Source organism: Colossoma macropomum, unplaced genomic scaffold, assembly GCF_904425465.1.
Source record: "Colossoma macropomum unplaced genomic scaffold, Colossoma_macropomum, whole genome shotgun sequence".
NCBI lineage: Eukaryota > Metazoa > Chordata > Actinopteri > Characiformes > Serrasalmidae > Colossoma > Colossoma macropomum.
Genome location: NW_023494809.1, coordinates 19,095,176 through 19,111,569, shown reverse-complemented (window position 1 = coordinate 19,111,569; position 16,394 = coordinate 19,095,176). Strand labels below are relative to the sequence as shown.

Here is a 16,394-nt window from a genome sequence, read left to right as displayed (position 1 = left end):
ACTTGCATTTGTTGTCCCAAAGCAGCGATGTGCTAAATATTTTTACAACAGGCCCAAACTCAGCGTCATCCTCATCATTAACTGAAATGGTCCTTAACAGACTAAATTAAACACAATGTTTTTTTTATATAAAAATCTGTATACATATGTTGTTATACACTTCATCCATATATATATATATATATATATATATGTATACATATATATAAGGTGTAAAGATGTTTGTTTTAAAAAGATGAAATGGTTTAAAAAAATAATAAAACACCATGAAATGACTGGCCAGGACATGTTGTTTGCACTGAGCATTCGCAATTAACAGTTAAGCTGCTACAGGGGTTGGCAACCCAAATATTAAGAAGAGTCATTTGTCCTTTCAACAAAAAGCACACCACCCTGGGACTGGCTATGTGGTAATGTCCTAATTTCTCGCATCTCCGGCAGGAATCTTTCCACAAAAGTAGAATAGTTTCTTGTAAAATGTCTCTCAACTTTTTACGAGGCTGAGGTCACTTCTTATTCACCGGTTTTATGTTAGAATTTTCCCGTTCCCCCTTAAATGGAGCCTGACGCATCAGAATGTAACTGCTGCACCATATAAGGTGGAACGGAAAAATTCAAATAAGAAACTGGCTATTTTTAGTTTGACAGTTTCTTGTTGCAGATTAAACGTATCAGGAAATCAGCTGGAGTGATTATAAATACAAGTCCATTCGTCTACAAATTATCAATGTTTGTCTTAAATTTTTTTTCAGGTCAGACTGTTGTCTGTGTTGCTGTGTGACCAGCATTCTGCAAGCCAACATTCAGGATTAAAGGGTGAATTAGCAGTTATACATGCTTCATACATTCAACTTCAGCATTTCAGACCATTTATTGTTTAAACTGTGTTAGAACGATCAGCAGAGCTTTATTTTACTGCAAAGCAGCATTATTTTATGTTACCTAAAATCTAATTCTGCTGTGGAGCCGCATGTTGCCGACCCCTGAGCTGACTATAACTAGACTAACTTAGCAAGGTTTTCCAACTAACACCAAAATTTGAAATAGATATAAATTGATAAATATAAAAATATGCCTACTCATATCCTACAGTGGTGCAGTCTCTAATGTGATGTTTTCCAGTTTGAATAGAGAAAACAGCCTTCTGATGATGTATTTTGAAGGTGGGACGAACTTTTGAAAGAGGAAAAGTAAGCCAAACAGCTAATGTTACTGTCAGGAAGCCGAATGTCAGGTTTGTATTTTCTTGCCTCTACATTGGTGACGGCTGGCATCCAGGATTTCATAATCACTGTGGGGTGATTCCCAATAGTTGTATGATGTATTTGTGTAATGCAAGCTGGGTATTGTAGTGGGAGAACACTGTTGGACAAAGACACAAAAAAATGGAAACAAAATCCAGAATTCTGTCAAACCCATGCAGATAAAGGATGCAAGTCTGCACTACAGAATATTACAAAAGATGACAAATAGCACATTAAATGCTAGTTTTATGCTAGGATGCCCTTTTAAAGGTGCGTGAAAAGCTGTCAGCATAAATCTAACTAATTTTGGCTCCCATAACTTGCTTTAACCCTTTACGACTGCCGCTTGCCAGGCCACCACTGTAAATAAGAATTTGTTCTTGATGGCCTGCCTAGTTAAATTAAATGTCAGATAAAAATAAATGAATAAAAATAAAATAAACAATATTTAAGACTTTTAAAGTCTTGTCATTCATTAATTGCATAAAAAACAATGCAAAGTGGCTGAGTTATTCTTAAATTGACAGCCTGGACATGTTGTGTTGCATCTTGCATAGTTTTCCATTTTGGAGATGCCAGGTTCTGTTACAAAAGTGACAAATTATTAATCCAATACTATGAAACTAATGTGTACACTTGCAGTTACAAGAGTGAGGAACTGAAGTGTGGACTATGTACAGACTTTAAGGTTAAGGGGTTAATTCAGTGCATAAATAAACACAAATTAAGTGCTCTAGAGCCAGAAACCCCATCAGTGTCTCCATTATTAGGCTACTGCTCTGAAGTCAGCTGGTCATTTCCAGCCATTCTCCTGTCCAGAGCTGTGAGGGAGGTTGTTAGCCATTCTAACCAGTACAATCTGTGAGCAGAGGCAGCTAATTGGCACTGACAAGCAGCAGCAAGACAGCTGTGTCACCAATGTAACAGACAAAGACATGCTGTAATTGTCATTTTTGCAAATGTACAGACATGGTGAACTTTCACAGTGACATTTTAAGACTTCTGCAGCACAATGGAATGTTTCTTAACAAGGAAAGGACGGACGTAGAGAAGGAAGGAAAGAAAGAGAGGGGCTGAGGTTTCACTAGGGTCTGTCTTGATGGTAAATAGCTGTGGGCTATAATTTAGTTTGCTCTGAGCGACATTTACAGTTGAACCCTATTCAAATCTTCTCCACCTGTTTTCTTCTGCCCTTCCGTGTGGAAACACAAGGCCTGACCTTAGAGTGTCCCATTTCCTGCCAAGCGTTAATGCGTTCTCAAACAATGAAGCCATCAACGGCAAATGCATTCCCAATACGCCAGACGCCAGACTCATGAACTGTGCAGTTCATCCAGTCTAAATGACACTGTAAACGAGAATTCCAGTTATTTTTTAGAACTTCTGCATAATTCAGTGGTCAAGATGTAAACAAAGTCATTCAGAGCTGACTCGGTAAGATTCTCCAGAACGAGCATTTCACATCGAACCATATTTTTAAAAAACTATGAAATTCCCCTTTTATAGTATCATTTATTGAGCAGAAATTGTGAAAAAAAATAATTTTAGATTCTAAAATCTAATTACCTGAGCCACATTTGAAATCACTGCAAAAGATGAAAAAATCAGTACACACACATACATCAGTTGAGCTACCCATGTTCCATACACAAAAGTGCTCTTTTGGAAAAACTGTAGCAAAGCTGGACAAGTTTTACAGGTTTTTGGCAAAAATTCCATTCAACTTAACCAACGTATATTGGAATTTAGATTTGCTACATAACATTGAGTTTCCAGTTTGCAACTGTGTTGCAGTAGCTTATAAAAATTAGTGACACTGACACACTGTGCTAACGTTAGCTTGATTACACAGCCAAAAAAAAACACACCCAATCTGTCCTTCTAGTGTGACTTTGCCCATGCAACAAAATAAACAATTTATAACTAAAACTATACTCAAAATTTTCTGTATTTTGAGTTGTGTGCTACAGTTTCTTATTTGGTCAAATTTGATTTGAACAAGAATTCTTTATTAACCTGTATATACCAGATTATTTAAAAAAAGCTGCGTAATCTTTGACCGTTATGTTGCTTGGCAACCACAGCCTATTGGTAAAGAACTATATTGGTTTTGCTTCTCACTGTGCCTAATAACATTCCTCAACTGTGGCAAAATCACTGTAATGCACTGCTTCTGGTGGCTTATAAGCCAGCACCCACATTATGCCACAACAGCAAAGAGTTTACTTGCGGATGGAAACAACACGATTTTGTACTGATACTGTGAGAGTTATTTACTCTATAATACTGGAAAAAACAATATGTTTTCAGTGATCTTGTAATCAAACATCAAAATATTCGTATATGCTGGTTCTGACGAAGATCAGCATAACAGCTGCCATTGCTGCTGACTAGCATACCAGCATCCAAAACTATATATGTTGGTGTTCTATGGTGGTCTACGGGGGGCTTTGCTAGTTTTTCTAGCAGGGAAGAGCTGACCCAAACGGGAACCAACAAACTTAAGTTCTAATTTTAGTTCATCCCCACTGATGTGTCTAATTTGGCTAATTAGCTACCTCACTCTCTAGTTTGCTTACTTTCTGTGTCAAATCAAGCAATGCGTACTTTTTTCTTTGCCGTGTGTGATATGAACAGAAACACCTGCTCTGAGGATGGTAGCATAAATACTATTAATGTTAGCTTATGCCACCTTAGCAACTCTAGAACGTAATAAATCTAAAAATAGTGATCACCACATTAAAATATCATCCTCATTTACATTCTGATTCTGCTTGCTGACTTTGTCTTCACCTGAAAGATGAAATAATTCACAGATTTTTCACAGACGAGAGGGTCCTTTACTGGGATTAATAATATTTATAGCAGCTCTACCAACTTTTGAAAGCTAGAAAACGAGAAAAACTTTTAAAAACAGCCTCAAACACAAGATTTTACCATTACTGTCAATGGTTTGTCTGCTCTGTTTGAACGCACTGCTGTTTAAAATGAGCAGCTTCTACCGCTGACTGGACGAGAGATATCCATCCGGACGTTTAGCCAACCTTTATGTTTACAAACATTCTGATTTGGTCTGTTGCTTAATTTGAAAACAAACAGAAGTCACAATTCATTGTAAAGGCCAGAGTACAGCAACGGGACAAACACGAACAAACATCAATATTGTAATGTCTGCAGTTGTTCTTAGAATGTTCAGAAAAAAAAAAACTTACAAGTAAGAAGAACCACAGTGAATGGGACAAGAGTCTTTCAACAATCAAACACTGGTATGGCACACCAACCAAACGTTTGTGTTTGATCATGTTTGTTTGTGTTTGTCCTGTCGGTGTACTCTAGCCTAAAGACATCAATGTCATTTTCTTTCTGGCAGAACTTGAAAAATGCTGCAAATTACTACACTTGAGCAAAAGAAAGAGAAATTGAAACGTATAAAAGTAAAGACAAACTTTCCTGCAGTCTGCATCCCAAGCTGACATTCGACTGAACAAAGCCTCACACAATGCTGAGAAAACATGAACAAACAAAACAGGGGCATCATAAGCAGTCCAATAAAACGGCTGAAATGTTCCAGCTATTACCCGAAGTGCACCATTGGCTATAAAAGCAATGAACAACACCAGCAAGACATCTGTACTGTAATGAGCTCCACGCTGAATGCTTTCTAATGTAGAACTAAGAAGAACAGTGCAATTACAGCACAATGCAGCAATCTCAGCCGTATAGAAAACTAATGAGCTTTTGATGATCAAGTGCTATACTGAACCTCTGAATCAAATGACTCCAATAAAACACAGTGTTAAAAGCACTCTGGCCCACCAAACAGGACATTTGCTAAGAAGTGGCAGTTTTAAGAATAATGGTTTAATTATTCAGGTGCTAGGATTGCCAGTAGCACTTGTGGGAAAGATCTTTGCATCCTTTTACAGCACCAAGTGCAAACATGCAATATGGGGGGGGAAATTTCAAGGGACTCAAGAATTTAGCTGTAGTGCAGTATTCACAAATCAGTCAGATCCACCTACCTTGTAACTACACTTACTGGCCATTTTATCAGAAACACCTATCATACAAGTCCACAATATAGGTTTATAGATACAGACAGTAGCACATCTGTTGCTGCACAATCTATCAGGGTATGCATGTTTAACCCTCAGAGGTTTCAGCCCAGTTTTGCTTGTTTTTAACACTAACTACAAATATTAGCAAACATGAGCAAAACAGGATGTAAATAAAACTTTTTCCTTATACTTTTGAGCATTCATTCAAAATATTAACACAAATCTACCCCATATTTGAAGTATGATGATGGAAAGAAAAAAAAAAACAACTAAATCTTATCATAAAATACGTATTTTTTTCAAATCTATGTGCACCACAATTGTTGGCACCCCTTCATTTAAAGCTTTGTGCAGCCTCCCTTTTCACAGCTCTGTGTCTTCTTCAATAATGCTTAAAGAGAACTGAGAACACATGGAGATCCTTCAGATTCTGAGGTCCATGCCTGTGCACTTTCATCTTCAACTCATCCCACAGGTTTTCTAAGGGGTTTAGATCAGGGGTACTGGGATGGCCATGGAAAACTTTGATTCTGTGGTCAATTAATCATTTTTGTGTTGATTTTGAAGTGTGCTTTGAATTTATTTTCTGAATTGTTATAAATTTAAGTTCAAGCTTCTTGGCTGAGGCAGTCAGGTTTTGATTTGATATGTGCTGGTACTTGATGGAGTCTGTGAACAAGTTGTCAAGGGCCTCTGGAAAAAAAACAGCCCCACAGTATCACACATCCACCATCATACTTCAGAGTAGGAATGACGTACTTTTCTACATGGCTATCTTTGTGTCTATGCCAAACTCAACTCCAGTGTCTGACCATAGAACACAGCCTCACTGAAAGTTCCAGTAACGTCTGGCAAACTGCAGGAGCTTGAGTTTGTTGGTCCTTCACAGCAGAGATTTTCTTTAGGCAATCCTTCCAAACAATGGTTATGTAGGTGGTGTGTGATTGTAAACTACAATTGATGTCTACAGTGACCCAGCTGTGATCCTTGAAGATTCTTCGACCAGGGGTCAATGTATACATACATCCTCTTCCCGGCAGACAATAAACATCTCCAGTTAACTTCTTAATTATTGCTCTGATAGTGAAAATGGGCATTTTTAACTGTTGACCTACTTTTTGTAGCCATTTCCTAATTGTTGCACCAACTTTTCTTCACTTATTATTGCTCTATTCTCTGGTCTTTCTCATAGTGATGGATGACTAAGGGAATTTGGCCTGTTTTTATTTTCATATTTATTCCCCAGTGAAACAGGAAATCATGGCTGTAATCAAGTTTAACTAATTGCTCAGGTGAACATAAAATATGAACAGGAATATACTTCAGTTAGATTTCACTCATTGACCCATTGGACTTCAAACAGTTTGACAGTTTGGCTCATGTTTACCAGGGGTGCCAATATTTGTGGAGGACACTGTATAAACACTCCCTGTTATAAATAACTATATATATACAACCACTTTTAACAAAACCTTGCATCTCTATAATGGTAGCTTTAGAGGAGAAGGAAAAACCTGCTTAAATTTGAATGGGAGTTAATGGAGGAACAAGACATTTCGGACCATTTCTATTGGGCCATTTATCATGAAAATGGTGTAAATGGTGTAAACAGAAACAGCTGTTATTTTCAAACAGTCTAAAAAAGAGAAAACATAATGGAGATGCAAAGTTTTATTCTGACAGCAACAATATAGTGTTTAATCTAATGTTTTCTGAAAATAGAAAGCTATGCTGCATGACTATTATTGAGCTAGAGTTTAGAGCTATCCACATGTATTGTTTCGTCATTGGTGAGTGCTGACACAACTGAGTGACCGACTTCTGGTCGCACTCAAGTCACACACTGACTGACTTGCTACTTCCCTGAAATGTCTTGCAACTCAACTCAAGATTTATGACTTGAAAAAAAAAAAAGAACAAAACTAGTTACATTAGGGTTGCCAACCTTCATGTGGTTATATTACTGTAAAACGAATAACATCTTTCATGTCTAACCTTAGTGTGTGACCTTGCCTGTCAGTTTTGCTCACAGTCATGAACAGTCACTACTATATAAACTACAGACCAACCAACAGTTTAAAGTTATTTAGCCTTTACTGCACGTAGTGCATCAGTTCTGTCCTTCAGACTGAAGGTTCTTCCATAATGAAAGGCTTGTTATTTGAAGTTGTGTTGAACCTGACAGGTTATTAGTGGTTTACTTTAGTACAGCAATGCCTGCAGCTAAAAACAAGACTGAGCTAAAATTCTTTGCCAAAAACTTAAGACTGGACGGGAACCCCAGAGACTCTAGACTCGACTTAGACTTGCATGAATTGCTGGCAACATGGTCCACTTGAGCGGGTCAATATATACACACTTGGTGTTTCTGATAAAATGGCCAGAGAGTATAGGTACACATAAATTGGCCACTCAGTGTGTGTTGTACCCATGAGAACAGTTGTGCAATGGCAATACATCTGAACAGAATTGAATTATTGAGGCTCACTCATGAATCTGAGCAGCGTAGCACTCCATCTCTTTCACCACAGTGGTCAGTTTGGTGAGGAGTTTGTGGTAAGCGTCCACAGTGAGCAGGTCCTCCTCCCTCAGCAAGAAGCGCAGACCGTGTCCCTCTGTCCGGCCCAGACTGTGACCCGACGGAGCCGCCATACTGCCGATACAGTGCTGGACGTACACCATGGGATTCAGCTTACCTGATTCAAACAAATAAATATGTTTTTTTAGTAAATAAACAGTAATTGTGCATTAAAAAGTGTGTTCTCTGTAGAGGATGTGTTAACTCATTTTCACTTAGAAGATCAACAAAACATGACATTCGACTAGGGGTGCCCAACTATGTAAGCAATGCAATTATGTTGAAATACCACAACAAAACAACAGTACGACGTCGAGACTTCTATGAATTTAAATGTGCTCTTGGTGAATATTTCACTGGATTATGATCCGTCCAGATACTTATCTTAAAACAGAACAAACAGCCTAAAAATCTCATGAGGTATTCATAACTCACAACTCACCCTGCTCTGTGCTTCGGCTTGCTTTCTCCAAAGTGGAGTTCTTCCTGTTGTCCAGCTGGACCCCGAAGGCGCTGCCCAGCGATGTGGTGGTTTTGGGGTAGGACACCTCCATCACGTTAATGTGGCAGTTGGTGGGGCAGAAATCGCTGCTGTGGAGCGGAGACACCTTGGTCTTGGCCTGCTTAAATGTGGGCCAGGCTCTGTTCTTTAGCACCCGGGAAAACTGAGGACAGAAAATGGAGTTTGGTGTAAATCAGTAGTTCAAAACTCCTGCAGTATTATCTCAGTGGCTTCGGCAGCCCACAGTAATCAACCTATCATTTGTGTTTAAAAAGGTGTTGTGTATATATATATACCCTGCATTAGTACAGTGTTCCTAATAAAGCTCTTGGTGAATATATATATATATATATTCTGCCTAGGTCTTTGCTCTTTGAAAAGCTCTTCAAGTCCTCACGAATCATGTGACGTATCTTTCAGAACGGTAGATTTTCAACAAATGGCAAGGAGTTGGCATGTATGTGGTTTGAATGTAGCCCTATTTTTATAATGTATCTATTTTACTATTTTATTATACTATAACTATTTTATTCTGTAATTGTACCTTTTTTGCATCCTGATTACATAACACTGTTGGATGTATTCCATTACTCCTCAGCCCTGGTTACAAACAACAAAGAGTCTGAATGGTTGCTGTTGAGACGTAAAATAAGGTTAACTTTAGGGGCTTGTAAATTAGTTAGATCAGGTGTGTTAGAGCAAGAAAAACACCAAAATACACAGGTAATCCAGGACCAGGGACTAAATTTCCCTGCATTTACTTTCTGTACATGATAAAAAGCCCATCAGCAAGGTGCTGTCTGCTTTAACATTTAGCATTATCGCTAGTCCTGTGTTATTTTCCAGTAGATAACTGGTGCAGGTGTGGAAGCAGCACCTGCATGCAGTGCTGCTGACTCTGACAGAGATTCCTGCTGATAACACCCACACTTCATCCATCAACAGCACTCCAGCTGGTAGACTGCATGCTCATTTACGCTCTACAGCACTATAACCCCGCTGTACATCACCCCTGCACCTCCAATCATGGCCTTTAGACAAACATCAGCACTCACAAGCCCCGGCAAACACAAGGAACATGTACCCCTAATAAGAACAAATACATTCATCAGTCAGCACGGCAGTTTATCACTTCACCACTTCCTTATTTATTCCCCACCCTAACATGGTGCGATACGCTAGAACAGTTGCTTATGGTGCCTCCATTGCTCGGGGTTTTCTACTTCCATGGTTTATGTCAGAGAAACCTCACTCCATATAGTCCATCATTCAGATATTTGTTTTATGTCTTTGAATGTATGGACAAGACACTACACACTTTTGTTCATGAATTATATAATTTAGGCCGTTATTAAAAAAAAAAACTAGATAAACATTCTGTGCTACACAGGAATTTTTTTCGGCAGGTGTAGGCTTGAAGCAATGGCCCAGTATGGAAAATGTATAGAGGGTAAACAAATGCACATACTTTTAACATGCTCTTCTTATCACTTGTGCAGCAAATTGGATGACATGAGGCTAACCGCAGTCTTATAAAAGATGGTTCTTGAAAGGTGCTTTTCCAAAGAAAATGGTTCTATATAGAACTATGAACATCCAAAGAACCCTTTGCATGATTAAATGGTTCTTTTTGTGTCATGAAAGCGTTCTTCAGACTGATGGAAAATGTGCTGTAAATGGTTCCATACAGAATCTTTGTGAAATGGGTTCCATATAGCACCAAAAAGGGTTCCACTGTTGTTAAAGTCAAAAAAAAACTTTTTTGGTACTATACAGAACTCTTTTTGCTAAGAATGTGTGTGTAAGAGTAACAGTTTGCAGTGCAGACGCGGTGTATGACTGGCCATCATTTGTGAGCTGTAGCAGTCACTGCCGCATCACTCGTAGTCACTGAGGTAGTCAGTGTGGAAAAAAAGGACTGTCTGGCTCGTGGGATGTAGCGATACTGGAGCAATACTGGAGCGATTTTGGAGCGAGAGAGAGCACTAACGCTCGGACTTTCTGAAAAGCCGCTCCACACTCCAAGAAAAAATCATGTTGCTCCACTCCCACTCTGCACCACTCACATGCTCTACCTGCTATAATTCCAGTGCCTCTGCCATAAAGCAGAAAACTCTTTATTACTCATTACTTACCTGAAGATCTGAACAGATGAATATGCATTTTAGGGACTGTTGAGTATTTATAGTACCTTCGTAAGACTAACCCTAGCCCCTCTACAGTGCCATCGCCATCGCCCAACCCTATTTGTTTGCCTATTTTACATATATAACAGTAAGTCATACAGTGTCAGAAACCACATAATCAAGTCTATCTGGGATCATTGAACAACGCAACATGGTTTGAGGCATGCAGTTTACACAATGTTAATTGGTGTACATAAGCTTCCAGTACATGTTAGCTACATCAGCCTCAAAGCTTCAATCCAAAACCAAAGAAGCAAACTTCAGACACCAAACATGTCTTGGCTGATCAACTACATTTAGTTTAAGGTGGAAACTTGTAAATTTGATTTTCTGCCAAACTACTGCTTTAATCTAGAGAGAGACTGTGCTATACAGTAGAACTACTGTTTAACAGATCCAGGAGTTAATTTGTGGTGCTTTTACTCACGCATGCTATTGTGTTTACTTCAGAAAGCTCAGTCTAATACGCTGCCTCTGGGAAAACGACTTTTGGATGATATGTTTATTTTCGCAATCCATGCAAACAAAACCAGATTTACTCTGTGGCTGGAAAGGCAGCCTGTGCTTCGAACTTTATGAATGGCAGCCCTGCAGTCCTAAGGCAACAGGGGCGAATGCAGAGTGATATAGACCATGTCCCCATTGGTCAAAAGTCTGGGGACACTTACCTTTTCTAAATGTTTTGAATAGAAATGAGCATACTGTTTAGATGGAATTGCAATAACATAAAGAAAATATATTACCAAAAAAGTGCATATTTTTAAAAACAGTTAAATAACTGACAAAAGTAGCTACTACCTAGGAATAAAGCCAAAGGCCATTTATTTTATTCCCTTGTTGAGATGTCAGCACTCACAAGCGCTCAGTTATTTCAGGTGTTTAAACCATCTTTGAGCCACAAAAGTAGCCACTACATATGAATAAAGCCGAAGGCCATCTATTTTATTCCCTTGTTGTGATGTCAGCACCCATCAGCACTTAGTTATTTCAGGTGTTTAAACCATCTTTAAGCATTTCACAATGTGGTTTTAACAATAATGTTGGAAAAGAAAACTCTCAAATTTAGGCAAAATCTGCTATGTTAAAGACAAATACACTCAAGGGATTATAGCTGTTTTATGCTAACAACACCTTTACACATACTTTTCTTCCTTAAAGGGTCCATATCCTACATTTCCCTGTATTTTATTTCTTTCTTGAGGTCCGAATGCACCATTGTGTGGGTCAATGTACCAAAAACAGTCAATTCATTTTCACACAAACATTCCAAAACCACTCTTTATCATTTAGAACTGAACATTCTGTTTTTTCGTACTGTGGCTTTAAGACTGATATATGTAAATGTGCTCTGTTCTGATTGGCTGTCCTGTATATTGCCTCATTCAGAAAGAGGGCCGAAGCACACCTTATAACTTCAGTGTGAACGGGTGGAGCTAAACTGCTGCAGGTTGAATAGGAGGATAACTGTAAAACTGGTAGAACTTTAACGGAAAACAGGAAGAACGTTCAACGATCACTCAAAATTGTCAAAAGCTGTCCCCAAACTTTTGACCTTCGACAGTGTACACCATCCCCTAAAGCAGTTAATGCATTTTCCGCTCCCAACATGGACATGAATCCCATCCCTGCCCACTCATGTCATTATTTAACCCACTCTCAAAGGCTGCGGTTAACTGGTGTTAAGGCAGCCCGTAGATGAGCTACAGCTGTTCCGGACATTAGCACTGCCCCAACACTGACCTTCCAGCATCAGCGGCTGGCCTCGACACACGGAAAACCTCACCTCGTCCCAGTCCCGGAACGCTGGAGGAAGGGAAGTTACGTAAGGCCACTGGATGTTCGGCGCTATTTATAACCAGTGAAGCAATAGCTAATTAATCCAATGCAGAGGAGGAGGATGTCGAGGCAGATTACACAGAGAAAAGGAAAGAGAAAACAGTCACAAATGCTCGCAATATTTCCCTTTTCTGTTTCCAAATATGAGCAGCTGGGAGGAATAAGTGAGGGCGTTTTGCACTGAGGCTCTGCTGGGGTTCAAAAAGGGCAAACACAGACAGCTGTAGCAGGGCATATACTGGACATTACTGAGGCAAAGCGCATTCTCAAGCCAGTAGTAGACTGAACACAACAAACAGTGCACAAATAAAATATTGCAATTGTAACCAGCAAGTCCACTTATAACTCTTCTAATTCATGTGTACATTATTTTTACATGGGCATTGAAACCTCTTTATGACTGACGTATGTAGATGAGCTCCTGACTGGCTGTATTGTGCAGCATTTGAAATGCAGTCTGGGCAGAAATATGGAACAAACTGGACAGGAATCCTCAGGGACAGGAAAAAAAAACTTCGGCCACTCCTTTTGGATCTGTGGATCATTTGGAAGGCTGCAGTGATACATTTTCTTCCTGATAGCGAGGAACAACACAGCGTTTGATCGCTTCCCCACATCTTCCACCTCAATAACTATACAGAGTGTCTGCAGGAACAACACTCCATATCGCTAAAACTTTTATCCTGAATAGGAGGTCATATATAATTTTCGTCATGGTTATGACATCATTGTACAGTTGGACCCTTTTTCAAAATGTTTTTACTGTGTTTAATGCTTTTTTGTGGCGGCTGTATGACTGTTTGGCATAGTGAAAGCTGCAGTTTGCTGCAAGTTGCTCTCTGTTTTATCTTGGTGTCGCCATGTTTGTGGAGGGACTGCATTTTTTTTGGAAAGGGTGGTCATGCCTCACTGTTCACCCCTCATTGCTTACTAGCAGCTCAACAATATTTCACACACAGAGGGACACATAGTTAATCTGATACCAGTTACAAGTAAAAAAATATTTAATTTCATTACATTAATCGAAAACATTAGAGATGATTTTCGTTCTGCTGGCGGAATGATCACTAGAAAGAAAAAGCCCATTTTTTCATTTGGGCCCTTTAAGAAAAGTGCACCACATGCTGCAAAGGCCAGGAACACCCTCAGTAAGGCATTTGTGTTGTAATGAGTTTCAGACTTAGTACAACATAATATTACCAGGACATACTATTCTTCACTGAAGTATAAGAAAACATAACGTCTTATGCTTCACCCTCCTTCCTGCCATACTGCAAATACTGAAGTATAAGTCAGTTAGAAAAGCCATGAAATCTGTATACCACTGAACAGCCCACCTATGTTATACTTCAGTCTCGAATAACGTCACTGCTCACAATGAGTTTATCACGTATTAATCCATAGCAGATGGTAAATCATACACATACAAGTTCAAGAATACCTTCTAATCACTCCATGCTAATAGTAAAGGAAGCATTTCAGCTAAAAGTCTATACCTTCCTGTAGTTGGTGATGCGGCGGTTGATGTGCTCCAATCTCTCACTGCACATGGAGCTGAACCTGTTCTGCAGGTCCTCGGGGATGAGCTCCGTGCTGGAGTTTATCCGGCTACACGTCTGCAGCAAAGCCTCATCATTCTTTGCCAGAGCCTCCAGAATCTGAGAGAAAATGGAGGGGAAATGAAGCTCACAGTGAAGCACACTAGACCTCCGCTGTTATCTGTGACTATTACAGTGCAATGTAACGTCTTTATCATATATTTCAATTTACTCTTAGTAAGCACTCTTATCTTCTTCTGGTCAGTCACATGTTACAAATTAATAACAGTCACATACTGGACTGTGCAAAAGTCAGAGACCACCCTTCATTTCAAAACAGACATTACATACATGTTATTCATTTTCAGGAGATATTTATGAGGGGATTAGATATAAGATAATCCACTTGCATAAGAAAAGAGAAAGTCAAAGATAAAATAAGGGGAAAAAACAGGAGTTTTCAAAACTGGATTTAAAAAAAAAAATGGTTAAAAGCTGGAGACTCCTAACAACCACCTGCAAGACCTGGTAGACCACCAACTGTCCCCATCTGATAAACAGCACTTAAAGCTGAGAGAGAGGAGAAAATCAAGCTCCACTGTGAAAAGACAACTCAACACTTTGAGTCTGATAAGAAGCCCTTACTGAGAAAAGGAAATAGACAAAAAGTTGCTGGTGTTCTCAGAACAATGAACTGATGACCCCAGAGTCCAGATTTCAACATCACTGAATGTGCTTGCAGAAAATGCAACCAACTTCTAAGACTGAATTTTAATGGAAGCAAGTCTCCTGAAAAGATTCAAAGCTGTAATAAAGGCGAAAATCTGATTATGTTTAGTTGTCGAGTCTACTGTGTTATCTCAATTAATTATGTATTCTGCCTTTTCTGACGCATAAAAATGAATAAATTGTACTTAATAGCCGTTGTGACTGAAAGTTAGATAAATGGTGGGTGGTCTCTGACTTTTGCACAGTGCTGGGTGTATAATTATTTAGCTCTTAAGTCATGTATTAATATGAGTATGAATGCTCTATGACATGTTATTCAGGGTTACACAACATTAACAATATACCTGTGTTGTTATATCTGATAACAGCACTTTTTCACCATACCTGTGTCATTCGACTGACTATTGGTTGCTAGGTAACAACAGTAAGTAATTTACTCTAAGCTGCTGGGATTATTTTCATGGCAGGATAAATTAAGGTTAAAAACATTTTTTAAATAATATTAAAGTTTTTTTTGCTTTACCTCTTTCTTTACCTTCTTTCTAAAAAATAAAAAGGGCACCTTGCGTGAATCCATAGAACAACCACTTGTGGTTCCCTAAAGAACCTTTCCACTTTTGAGGCGGGTGAGCACAAATAGCCATTTTTAAAATTACAGGTTGCAAGCTTCTGAGCTTTTGTATGTAATGTTGATAATAGTAAAACAGTGGTAAATCTAAACATGTTTTCTTTGGGGTCTGTTTTGTCGTACAACACCCTGCATGGACCTCTCAACCAGGAATGGATGAAAAAAAGTCAAACTCTTATCTGAAAACTATCGTAAAACAACGTTTCATGTCTCAGTTAATGTATTCATAACCATTTCATGTCATAGGTTCCTGTAGGAGGGGGGGTTTAAAAGCATTAAACGCTTCAGACTTCTGGCTCCCATCATCAATACTGTGAATTTTGAGTCTCTGCATTTGTGTGTGCATTTCACATCAAACCACTCTGAATAACTTTCTTTACATCCTCAGCATTTAATAATAAAGTCATTTGGAAAAATCTGTCAAATTGCCCTTTACGAATTTACGACAGTCATCATTATAACTCAGGCAGTACAGTAGCAGAGCTGTAAAGGGCATGGACCCCTCCAGATGTGTGGGAGGTATAGGCCATAGTGGGAGATATGGGCCTTTAGAGCCTGAGGTTTTTCCTCACAGGCTCAAAGAGAGGAGAGAGGGAAATTTAAGAGTGATCTGGCTCCGCAGCTTCAGCTAATAATCCAGCCGACAGCGCGGGCGATATTAAACTTCATCCAGAGCGAAGTTTCTCTGAGGAAAAGTGAGTCTGTCCTGGGCAGATGTCAGCAATAAGGTGGAAAGTGCTAGCAGTTTAAGAACAAGCACAAAAGACTTGCTTAATATCCAGAAAATATAACACATCAGTTTCTGAAACTAAAAAGTTTTTACTTTCTCAGCAGTTTGGAAAAGAACTTCATTCAAACAGTGGCAGAAAATGAAATATTTCACAGTGGTATATAGGTGTTACTGCAATCATCATCCTTTCACTTCAACCCTTAGGAGTCACAGTTACAACCAGTGATAATGAAAACACGCAACTCAAAACAGTGGAGAAAATTACCACTTTGTGTTTGTGGGTAGAAGAGGAGATATTAAGATCTGAATTTGAAAAGCTATTGTTGTGTACATCCTTTACATTTTCGCCATGTTTTTGTTATTTG

The 16,394-nt window shown here is 38.9% G+C and overlaps 1 protein-coding gene across 1 annotated transcript in view; it reads right to left on the bottom strand.

Moving 5' to 3' along the window:
• prex2 (phosphatidylinositol-3,4,5-trisphosphate-dependent Rac exchange factor 2) overlaps positions 1 to 16,394 on the bottom strand; it is a 217,102-nt gene that overhangs the window by 78,760 nt on the left and 121,948 nt on the right. The window contains exons 23-25 of the mRNA XM_036557970.1: positions 13,901 to 14,062; positions 8,323 to 8,545; positions 7,791 to 7,998 (exon numbers count right to left, since the gene is read on the bottom strand). Of these exons, the coding sequence (XP_036413863.1) occupies positions 7,791 to 7,998; positions 8,323 to 8,545; positions 13,901 to 14,062 (593 nt within the window). The remainder of the gene's footprint in view (positions 1 to 7,790; positions 7,999 to 8,322; positions 8,546 to 13,900; positions 14,063 to 16,394) is intronic.